Source organism: Salvia miltiorrhiza, chromosome 5 (assembly GCF_028751815.1).
Source record: "Salvia miltiorrhiza cultivar Shanhuang (shh) chromosome 5, IMPLAD_Smil_shh, whole genome shotgun sequence".
Taxonomy (NCBI): Eukaryota; Viridiplantae; Streptophyta; class Magnoliopsida; order Lamiales; family Lamiaceae; genus Salvia; species Salvia miltiorrhiza.
Window position 1 is genome coordinate 27,721,227 of NC_080391.1, and position 11,704 is coordinate 27,732,930.

At 36.7% G+C, this 11,704-nt stretch overlaps 1 protein-coding gene and 1 long non-coding RNA gene across 2 annotated transcripts; one reads left to right on the top strand and one right to left on the bottom strand.

Annotated features, from left to right (window-relative positions):
- Window positions 1–710: 710 nt before the first annotated feature.
- On the bottom strand, window positions 711–4,370 carry LOC131026273 (chaperonin 60 subunit alpha 2, chloroplastic-like). Its single transcript, XM_057956083.1, has 8 exons — window positions 4,239–4,370; window positions 3,977–4,154; window positions 3,473–3,594; window positions 3,178–3,385; window positions 2,950–3,095; window positions 2,345–2,651; window positions 1,628–2,079; window positions 711–1,435 (listed from the first exon to the last, which is right to left on the bottom strand). The coding sequence occupies exons 1-8, from the start codon at window positions 4,290–4,292 to the stop codon at window positions 1,148–1,150; spliced, it is 1,755 nt and encodes a 584-aa protein (XP_057812066.1). The 5' UTR covers window positions 4,293–4,370; the 3' UTR covers window positions 711–1,147.
- A 3,571-nt stretch (window positions 4,371–7,941) lies between these two features.
- Window positions 7,942–11,067, top strand: LOC131026274 (uncharacterized). Its single transcript, XR_009102232.1, has 3 exons — window positions 7,942–8,223; window positions 10,176–10,239; window positions 10,774–11,067. It is a non-coding gene; the product is annotated as an uncharacterized LOC131026274 (long non-coding RNA).
- The last annotated feature ends 637 nt before the right edge of the window (window positions 11,068–11,704 follow it).

Genomic DNA, 11,704 nt, shown 5'->3' on the forward strand with positions numbered 1-11,704 from the left:
CCTAAGCCAAATTGTGGACAACATACTTAACTTTGACATCAAGCCTGAATCATTATATATTTTACTGTTGCACACAGCAAAATTTAGCTACCATTGTAGGCTCAATCAATAGTATTATAGGCACAAAAGCGCCTATATATATTTATACAACTTCACAAAGATTCAAAAAAGAAATAGTATCTATTATCTAAGAGATGGTTGAGAGATGTGAATTATAATGTAATTTAGAAAACACTGAATTTCAGTAAATGATTGAGAGACATATATATCACAAAACAATAAACCCATCAAAGTTGAGTGGAAAAGAAACTTCAGCAAAATTGATGTATTAATTAGTTAAACTTTTATAAATATTTAGTGTGAATAAAATTTAAAATATAAGGGCAAATATACCAAAGCTAAAACACCACAATTTCCATAGATGAAACGAAATTAATAATAAGACTACAAGTTTCCTTGACAGAGGGAGTATACGAGATTGCAAACATTTTACGACACCCAAAACGGCATAGAGAATGACTAGGGTCCAAAGATGATCAATTGGAATCTTGATTTAGTAGATCACATATGTAAGAAATGGACAGAAAGTGTTCAGACATTATTTAACAAGGAAAAGAGATGCATTGGCAAAAAGTATACAAGTAGTTATGTAGATGGGTGAGTTCTACCTGTCCCAGATAAATCCAATATCAATCATAACTTGTACAGAGTTGGTTAACATTTGCTAATATATAGTATAATTTCTTAGAAAGTTAGGAAGAGTCGCTTTCTTGTTGTCTCATTGCATTTTGGTAATAATCTAATGAAACAAATATTGCATTCCTACAGTTTCACAGATTAAATCGCCAGCGGGCCAATAGATCAAAATTTCATCATCAATTGCACTTCAGAAGCCTCTTCAAGACTTTCAACATAGATAAGCTATATAAATTATACCATCTTTAACTGGAAAATAACTAACTTCTTGCCAGTAGCCGAGCCGACATTGCTAGGCTTCTATGGAACTCTTTGTATTTCAACCATCCAACGTTGTACCATCTCATTCTCGTTGGCACTATGGAAAGGGAGTTTGTCTCGAAGAATGACAAATAATCTGCTGATCTTCAATTTTCTTGTGTACCTCACGGATTTCTTATAACATTAAGCTTCAAGGGGATATGCCAGGAATCTGAGGAACAAGTGGCTTGGCTTTCTTGATTTTCTCAACCAGTATGGCTTGAGTGGTGAGGATCATACCAGCAACAGAGACAGCATTCTGAAGGGCGCATCTTGACACCCGGCAAGGGTCAATGACACCAGCAGCAATTAGATCTTCATATCTACCAGTCATTGCATTATACCCAAAATTCGCATCACAAGCTTTTATTTTTTCCACAACTACGTCCCCATCAACCCCTGCATTTGCAGCAATTACTTTTGCAGGTGCAAGAAGTGCCTGAAATTTATTCCAAAGCAGAGAGTTTAGAAACTGTACACAAACTAACTCATGATACAAGTCTCATTTACTCCATAAGTAAAATCAGCATATGACTCCAGCGCTTGAAATGATTCTCATCTCGAATTACTTGCAAGATGTGCAGAGAGCTAGCATTATATAATCACAAAGAAGGAAAAACAGGTAAGAAACCTTTCCAACAATGTCTGCACCAATCTGCTCATCAGGGTCTTCAAAGGCCTCCTTGATAACAGGTATTTGCTTTGAGAGATGTATGTAGGTGGCTCCGCCACCGGGCACCACTCCTTCAGCCATGGCCGCAAATGTGGCATTTTTTGCATCTTCTATTCTTAGTTTTCGATCTTCAAGTTCAACTTCTGTATGAGCCCCAACCTTAATAACAGCCACCCCGCCACAGAGCTTTGCAATCCGCCCACTTAGCTTTTCTGCCAGATATTTGCTATCAGTTTCAGCAAGATCCTTTTTTATCTGCATAATTCTGGCCTGAATTTCAGCTTTAGTTGACGGATCTGCCACTATAGTGGTAAAATTGCAAGTAATTGCTACTTTTCGAGCAATACCAAGCTGATCAGAAGTTGCTGTTTCAAGAGCCAGCCCAAAATCTCCAGATATAAAGTCAGCTCCTGATTCAGAGAATTGATACCAAAATAAAGTAGTTGTTAGAAATGACGCAGACATAATTAATTGCATCACAAGGGGAAGTACAGGGATTTGAAGTATCCATCTTCTAGATTACTTTTGAAACTTCGACTTATATCTTTAGTAAAAAATTCGAGAAAGTACAAAGTAAGCATAGAAATTTGCTCTATTAAATTTCATAATTTCTTCTGGCTGAGATCTTTAAATTTATGATCTAGAGTATTGACATTTATTGACACTTAAACATACCTGTCATAAGAGCAATATCTTGCAATATAGCTTTCTTTCCTTCTCCAAGCCCTGGACATTTTACAACGGCAACATTAAGCACACCTTGCATTTTATTCAAGACTAGAGTTTCCAGCACTTGCCGAGATATATCTTCAGCAAAAATCAGTAGAGGGACACTCAATTGTGTAGACTTCTCCAGTAACGGAACAATCTCCTTCACATTGGATATCTTTAGATCGGTCACTAGAACTCTGGCATTTTCGAATTCCACTATCGATTTATCCTTATTTGTGACAAAGTGCGGCGACATGTATCCTTTATCTATCTGTAAGAAAAGACTGCCTGAACAGAAATTAAAGAAATAATGAAAACTATGGAAAAAGAGAAAGCTATATGTACGACGAGAACGATTGGATATCAATTTACTAAACCTTGTATTCAGATTCTTTGAAGCAAAGAAAAAAGACCAAAAGCAGAATTAATGGTACAGTAAGTGCTCAGCTAAGGCGGCAGTAAAAGGAAGCAAGGAATTCTAGGTCCCCAATGTCTTCGAGATAATAGAATTGGCTACAGAAAGTTGGAGACCAATGCATGAAATTCTAAGTCAGTTTATGCAGAATTACCTTCATTCCTTCATCAACTGTCACAGAAGTTTCAGATGACGAAGAAGATTCAATTGATATTACACCATCAGGGCCAATTTTCGCAATAGCTTCAGCAATTAAGTTTCCAACATATTCATCATTCCCAGCAGACAACGAAGCTACAGCTGTATAAAGGGAAAAACAATTAAAAGATGCATAATGAGTATATGACCTATGCACTGGATAGAGGAAGGAGATAAATTAAACCTTTAATCTCATCACTGCCTCTTACAGCATAACTTTTCTCACTCAAAACCTTGACCAATTCTTCCACTGCTCTCTCCATTCCTTTCTTTAAGGATACAGGATTAGCCCCATTGGTGATAGCCAACAATCCATATCTAATCATTTCTCGGGCCAACAAAATTGCAGTTGTCGTGCCATCACCAGCTGACCCATTTGTTTTGGTTGCAACCTGCAAAAGGCATCACCTATGTGATAGCCAGAAGATTGGGTGCAACATACTTTATCTACATGACATTTACAAGGACAGGAGATCAACCTCTTGGATTAGCAGCACTCCAGCATTCTCAATTGTGTCGGGAAGCTCTATGGCCCGGGCAATAGTTACACCATCATTTATCACTTTGAGTTTATCGGACTCTGAAAGGACCACATTTCGCCCTGCATTGTTTAACAGAATGCAAATAAGAAATCAATAAACCATCTATCAGAAAGCCCTCTATAAAATGGGGAACAATTTACACAGTAATATACAGCCATAAGGCAATCAAATCCCCATAATTTCACAAAAAACAGTCAACAAAAAGGACCGCAGAGTTGCCGAAATACAAAAAGGTGCCGAAAACAGAGAAATATGATCAATTATTGCCGAATTGAATTTCTAAAATACTGAAGATACAAACACATGAAATTGTGCTACTGAGCCATAGCATCTCCAAAGGAGGATCCACAACAATTTTGACAACGAATAATTCAAAAATCTTGGACCAAACATGTACAAATTGGTATTTCAAAATCGAATTAAAAAGAAAAAGGAAAAGACCTTTAGGCCCCAGAGTCACAGAAACAGCATCAGCAAGCTTATTGATCCCAGAAAGTAAAGCATCTCTGCATTTTTTGTCAAATTCGATTCGCTTCGGACCTGCTGTCACCACTAACATCGTCTTCCTAAAGCTGTTTCTCTGACATAACCCGTTTGTATTTGATTTTCCACGTAAACCCTAATCAAATTTGAAAGCAGCTTGAAGCTTAAATTCTGTAGAAATTTAACCAAACCAAACGAAAACAGAAAACGTATGACTTACGGAGAATGAAGCACCGGAATGCAAGTAAAGCAATGAAGAAAATGGTAACGACATGGTTTCCAATTTGATGCTGGTAAACAGCAGTAGGGTTTTGAGAGGGTTTTTATTGATAAGGCAAAAATTCGAGTGATATATTCGCGGTAGTCATAAAAATTAAAGGGTCAATCGTCCCTAAAAATCAAGAGCTTTGGGCATATTCTAATTTTAATATTTAATAAAAAAAAAATTATAAAATTATAAATTTTAAATATATTTTAATTTTAACTTATAATAAAAAATTATATCCGTAAATTTATGAACTTTTAATTATTTTTTATTTTAATTACATGACTAGTATTTGATCATATATGTGACATTTTAATTTTACGTAGCTTATAACTAATTGATGTGATTAATAAATATTATACGACATTGTTTCATAATTAAAAACATTAATAAATTAAATATAACTTAATTATAATCAGGCACAATGTACCCTAATTAAATCTACGTATGTGGTCATATATTGTTCCATAGTTAAAATTAAAAACAATTAAAAGTATGTAGTTTTACATGCAGAATCTTGTGTTAGAGGTTGTTTTGCCACTAATTATGTCATTTATCTAGTCAACTTTATATAAAATCATTGTGAAGTTGTGTAACTTAGTGATGATTTTTGTTTCAAATTGTCGAGTCAAGTTTATTATTAGAATTTTAATGATTTAGGTACTCGTCTTTATGGTAAAAGTGGAGAATTATAAAATTTGGTAGAAATCAAAGTGAGTTGCGGTTGACTAGTGAGCTACGGATGACTAAAGGAGACCCAACAAGACAAAATGATGGATGAGCCGCGGCTGACTAGTTGAAGTTAACGCTGCAGAAGAAAGAGTGAGCCACGGCTAACCTGGACGGTTTCTGACGGAATTTTGCTTTAGAAAATGAGTTTTAGCAGTTCAAACTCTATTCTCTCTTAACTTCTATCATTTCATCTTGCGAAGCAAGAAAATTTGGGAAACACTTTAGTTTATGATTATTTCGACTTTTCTACGCTTTGAAACGGATTTGCACTCTTAATTAGTAAGAATTACTTTTTTTTCTTCCTTCGCATTTAGTTCTATGGATTATTTCGTCTCTTGCTTTTATTTCTATATTATTAAAGCATTTACAATGGTTGAGTAAGGAGCTTACTCTATAGAGGGGGGAACCACTTATGAGTAAGGAGGCCACAGTAGGATGACGCATTCTCTTACTCTATCTTTTTAGTTTTGATTTTTGTATTTTTCACTTAACTTTAATTGCACAAATTTGAATAACACAATAACTTAAATTAAAATTGCATTAATTTAACAAACCTACAAATTACATTTAAAAAAACTAAAGATAATTAAAAATTACTTTAAAAAAACCTACAAATTTCCCTCATCCCTTTGCCTAGCTAAAATCTTCGCCGCCCGTGCCTTGTGGAGTTCTAGTTGATCCGGCATCATGTCGGATGTCTTCATGAACAAGATCCGATCGTCGTGGATCTCCCGCTTGAGCTCATTCTTCTTAGTGTACTCGGCGATAATTCTTTCGAGTTTGGTGTCGGACTTGTCCAAGTACTCCTTGCATTCGGGGTGGAGACTCTGAAACTTGCGATGCCGACGCCTTTCCCTTAGCCGCCCTCGCCGCCGCCTTCGCCGCTTTGTTTCCAATCGGCCGGGAAGACGTGATTTCCTCGCCCGACGTCGAGGTGGTGAAGTCGTCCGTCTCCGTAGTCTTTGTCCTCTTGGAGGAATGCATGTCTCCATCGAGGTACATAGTTTTGAACCTCCGGTTGGTCCAGAGAAGCTTCCACGCGTTCCATATCTTGAAGGGGCCGCTTTTGGCCCTTGCTTGGTAGAGAATTTCGGCCTTTTCCCGAAGCATGTCGTAGGCATGGCCGGAAGGCCACTTGGAGGTCGTCACCACCCAAATTACCTCCCACAACTTCACCTTTGAACTCACCTGGGCCCAGTGAGATTTAATTTGCCGGTGGCTGAGGTTGGCGCCGATGAAGGGGTTCACCCGGTCGAGTTGTCAGTACGGCTCCCCCTTTTGGTCGACACCCCGGATAGCATCGTTGGTCTCCTCTGCCCAAATTCGGACGATGAAATACGTCTCCTCTAGAGTGTAGGTATGACGGGGGATCCTCCCTTCCTCCGGCTTCAGCGCCTTCTCCTTCCGCCGCCCGCCTTTCTTCGGCTTCGACGCACTATATGCGGCCGGCATCTCCTCCTCGCCGCTTGGGGGCTTCGTCCCTAAGTTGAAACCCGATAAATCGGGATGGTAGTCGCCAGAGAGATCGGGAACCCAATTTGGATCGAGTAGTTGGGATTGTATGGACCCATTTTTTGAAGGATTTGAGAGAAAGGACGAAGAGAAAATTGAGATGGTGTGGGAGAGATGATGGAGTTGTGTGGGTGAAGAAATGGATGAGGGAGTACATATTTATAGAAGAAAACAAGAAAAAAAAATAACAAAATGAAGCTTACGGTCAAATAGGAAATATATATATATATATATATATATATATATATATATATATATCAAACAGTCAAATGAAAAAATAAGGAAAAGAAAAAAAAAATTTAAAGGTTAAACGATCGAATAAGAATTTGAAATTTTTGAATTTATTTTAATTGGCGCATGCATTAAAATTCGAACGAGTCATACTCAAGTAAGGCATAGGTTGCAGTGGCTTACTCGAGTAAGCTAGAACGAGTAAGACACTATGGATGCTCTTATGAACTAAACTTACATTCTAGGGTTCGAGATATTTGAATTGTGTAACACCCCGTACTTTTCCTATGTTGAGAGATAGTGTCTTAACACTATTGAGAGTACTGAGATGTCGAATTACGAGACTACTTTTTTTTATGAGCAGATAAGACAGATTGTCTTTCAAATAGAGATACGAGTGAATAAACCGATGATGGAATTAGAGTGATGAGATTTGAGAAATGAGTTGAGATAGAGATGCTGATTGATTTAAGCTGAGATTTTATTTTATTTCCAACAACCGGGAATAGAGTTACCGGATACTGAATTATTAGAGATTGACTGTCCTATTAAGAAAAATAGGAATAATGAGTTGGAAATAGAGTCGAGGAAGAAAGAGTGAGAAACCTTGATAAATAGAGTCGGTCAGAGAGACGTCTAGCTTATTTGAGTCTGCCGACTGTTTTAATGTGATGTTATGTGAATTTACGTGACTGAATGATTATGTGATTTTGTGACGTGTGTCAATATGACCATATTATTATGATTTTATTCGAGACCTTAGCACTTGGAATTTTTATTAAGTTTCCAAAGAAAGTGCGGTTTATTTTTACCGAGAAATCGAATGATGCCGGTTTACGGAAATTTTTCCAAGCATAATATTTTTTTAAAATTATTTTTCCTATGATGAGGAATATTATAATTGAGTGAGTGCACTAATATTAGTGCTATAATTATTTTTGGTCACATGAATAATTATACTATGGTACTTTATTAATGAGTAATATTTCCATAGTTATTGTGATTATTAATTGATCACCCTTCTCACACTTTATTTTAATTTCTCTACCATATGATTAATTCCCACATTTTGCCAAGTGTAGAGATTGAGAGAGTAGAGATTTAGAGAGTAGAGATTAAGAGAGTGTAGAGATTTAGAGAGAGAGAGATCAAGGCATTAATGCCAAATATTCTATAAGATTCACAAATCTTCCAAAGATTAGCCAAATCCAAGCATATCTTGCAAAATCCTCTCTCACTCCTCACTCCCTCATTTTCGATCACCACCATCTCTCCTTCATCTCTCTACTTTCCACCATTGTCAACCATGGATGAGACCTCCGAAGCTTCACCAAAATATGCCAAACACATAAATCACCCTCTAAATCCACCTTAAACACCTTCCATCTCCTTAGATTCAAGAAGATCCATGGAGATTCAATCTTGAAGTTAGTAAGAGAAAATTTGATTTTTGGTGTAAGCTTGGGTAAGTGGTCTCTATATTCATAGATATAATTTGTGTGAGTTTGTATATGAGTATATTTGAAAGATTGAAGCAAGAAAATCACCCCTTTTCTTTTCCTCAAATTTTCGAAAAAAATGGGTATCTTACCCTTCAAAAATATTTCTTTTTCTTTCCTTGAATTGGGGTGAGAAAAGTGATCTATGATATGTTTGGTGATGATTGATGTGTGTTTTGAAAAGCTATGCTTTGAGATTCAAATTCGATGGAAGTTAGTTTACCCAAAAATGGGAAATTTTGAGTCAATGAGTTAATAGATAAATTGATGGTGTAAATGAGTCTATGAGATGTATATGATGATAATTGATGGAGTAATTTGAGTATATGATGTCCATTGGAGTTTTTGATGTGAGTTAGTTTACTAAAATTAGGGATATGTGTATATATGCCCTTATTTGTAAATTGATGGTTTATGTGAGTTAAATGGGTTAAGATTAATAGATATATGATGAGATTAAAGATCCATGTGAGTTCATAAAATGTCAAAGAGTTTAGTTTGGTAAAAATTGGGATTTTCTTGTCTATGTGTTTAATAAATGATTTGGCTTAAGATATGTGTAATTGAGCATGATGTTGGTGTTTTAATATGTTTGATTAAGTCTATTGGAAACTAAGTAAAATTTTGACTTGAGTTAGTTTATGAGAGTTTTTGAGTTTTCATATTTTGAGAAGTCAATAATCGATAAAATGAGGTCTAATTTGCTTTATGACCATTTTGTGAAGTTGTCATGTTTTTGTTGAGAGTTTATGTGAATATATGAGTTTTTATTAAAGTTTGGTTGGTATGATTATAGGGGATTTATATGTATAATATGAGTTATATGATGTATGAGGTCATTTTGAATGATTGAGTGTTTTTAAGCATGAAATTGAGAAGAGATTTGACTTGATACGTTTGTAGAAACGTTTTCCTTGAGATTTGAGTTAAGATGTAAAAGAGGAGAGTTAATTTGAGTATGATGAGTATTTTAAATGTTTTTGAATGTTTTTGAGTGTTATATGTGTTTAAAATGAACTTTGATTGGTTTTCTTTGAAGAAATGTTGAATTGAGCATTTAAGAGTTTGAGATGAAATTTTGGTGATTTTTCGTAGGCTACTGACCTACTGTGATCGACGGGTTGTCGATGTCTAATGGCTTTGAAAAGTTTACAGCATGTCCCTACATGAGTCTTGAGCATACCGGTAAAATTTCAAGTCATTTGGACTTGATTTACTATTTTTACAAAATGCAAAACCAAATCTGCACATTTTTACCGGGAATTTCAGAGAACAGGGGACAAAGTCATTCATTTCAGTAGCTTCCTGTGTGATATAGCTTTCCAAATTTTTATGGTATCAACCTTACTGTATGGGCTAGATATGCACCAAATTTGAGCTCCGTTTGACAACGTTTACTATTTTTCAAAAATCAATGTTTCCGATTGCTCAAAACTGCCGAATATGGTAGACTGTGGTAAAAACGCCATATCTCCCAAACCACTTGGATTTTCTGACTCTACTTTTTTTTAAATGAAACTAGACTCAAATACCTTTCTTTTGGTATGAGTCTGGAGTCCAGGAGAGGACGGAGTCAGAACGTGTTAAATTTTGAAGTTGAGTCAGTGGAAAAACAGAACATGATTTGTTGATGTTTGATTGTATTTTCTTATGTGCCTTATGTGTTTGTGTTGCCTAAGTGTTTTAATGAGATTAAACGAGTCTTATATGAGAGATAAATCGAGACTTAGAACCATGATTTTCTTGAAACCTATCCTTGGACTTAAGGTTTTGAAATGAGTGAAGAAGTTTATGTAGAATCGATTAAGAGATAGAATATAAGATAGAGCATGAGTTAAGGCATGAGTTTTTGTCGTTGAGTTCTAATCGAGATTCATTTTATGACATGAACCTTCGATGATGATGATGATCCCTGAAGACACGAGCAGAGCAGGGAAGTAAGTAACTCCGCTTTGACGGGAGTTTTTGAGTAAGGTCTTCAGGTGGGCAATATTTTGAGTATACCTATATTATACGAGCTTTCTAAAATGATTTAATGATGTTATGAGCTTATCAAGTAATTTGAGATAAATGATGTTTGAGAACTGTTTGACTTGCCAATTTTTTGATGTTGAGCTTGTATGTTACCCTCTACTGATGAGATGAGACGAATTCGGGTCCTGGGCAGTTGATAGCTATCCTGCCAGGGCTAGTGTACACTGAGGTGACTGTGAGCCGTTGAGCGAATCGGCCGGTCACGGTACTTGAGAGGGAGGCCTACTTCTCAGTACCTATGATGATGATGAGTTGTAGATGTGGTACATACATGTTGAGATCTTTGATTGCAGTCGTTTACTTATGATGTCATGATTATGAAAACTGCATGCACAGATTCATTTACGCTAACTTTATTTCTGTGTACTGCTGAGATGTGGCAAGCTTCAAACCTATAGCTCTAAGAGCACCTTTCTTGTTTTTCGGCGTTTGCCCACTGAGTATTATATACTCATGCCCTGCATGTATTTCTAAATGTGCAGGCTAAGCGAGGAGCGAGATTGGTCTGGTGCTGGCGGGAAATTGTTAGAGGATGTATTTACTTTATCGTATTTCCATTTTGACGATAAAGTCTTGATAATTGATATACTTGGATTTTCTTTTGAAGTTAAGCAATGTACTCACGGTTATATGTCTTCATACATATAATCGATTCGCCTTTTGCTGCGATACTCTGCATATTATGATTCCTTACGAAAAATGAGCGATACCCGTTTTGTTTTTGATCTTGAAATTCCTGATAATTAAAAAGTTATAACGACGTTGACGATTTTACCCTTGGGGTCATTTATGATGATTTTCCTTAGCATGCTTTAATGCGAGCTTCCGCTTGATGTTTGACCTATTCTTCTTATCATTTATTCTTTTAAAAATAGTCGTATCGATACTCGTACCCCACTATCACTAGTGTCGGGAAATCGGGCTGCGACAAATTGAGAGTTAAATTAGTTTGTGAATGATTTGTGATTTTCTAATTAAATTGTTCTCTTTTACATGAGAAGTTTTGGGTGGCTTTGTGATTGTGGCGGTACCGTGAACTTGCTTTTCAGCTGCGGTGCGGCTTCTGAGTACAGTCACTTTATGCAGCGGATTTTTCTTGAAGCTGCATGGACGTTTGGTCTGGTCGTGGTTGGTGTGAGATGTGGGTGTGTTTTTTGGGCACTTCTGCGGCCTTTTTTCAGCCTCCGGGTGCGCTCGAGGTTGGGGCGGGAGAAGACTACCTCGTCTGGTAGCTTTGCAATAGAGCTCTTCTCTATTGGCTTTGAGATTTTGGGACTGGCGAGTTTTGGTCGTCAATACGCCGTGTCCTACCCTCTTATGGGTATCGGTTATTTTCACTTACCCGGGCTTTTTTCTCGAACATTTGGCGGGTGTTCTGGCTGTTGCCGTGGAATGGTGCTCGGAAGTTTATGC

Excerpts from the sequence above, each read along its gene's own strand:
- LOC131026273 (XM_057956083.1), bottom strand. The coding sequence starts at position 4,292 with ATGTCGTTACCATTTTCTTCATTGCTTTACTTGCATTCCGGTGCTTCA. Across the intron at positions 4,155-4,238 it reads ATTCCGGTGCTTCATTCTCC|GGTTTACGTGGAAAATCAAA; the intron begins GTAAGTCATACG and ends AAATTTGATTAG. Across the intron at positions 3,386-3,472 it reads GAGTGCTGCTAATCCAAGAG|GTTGCAACCAAAACAAATGG; the intron begins GTTGATCTCCTG and ends TGCCTTTTGCAG.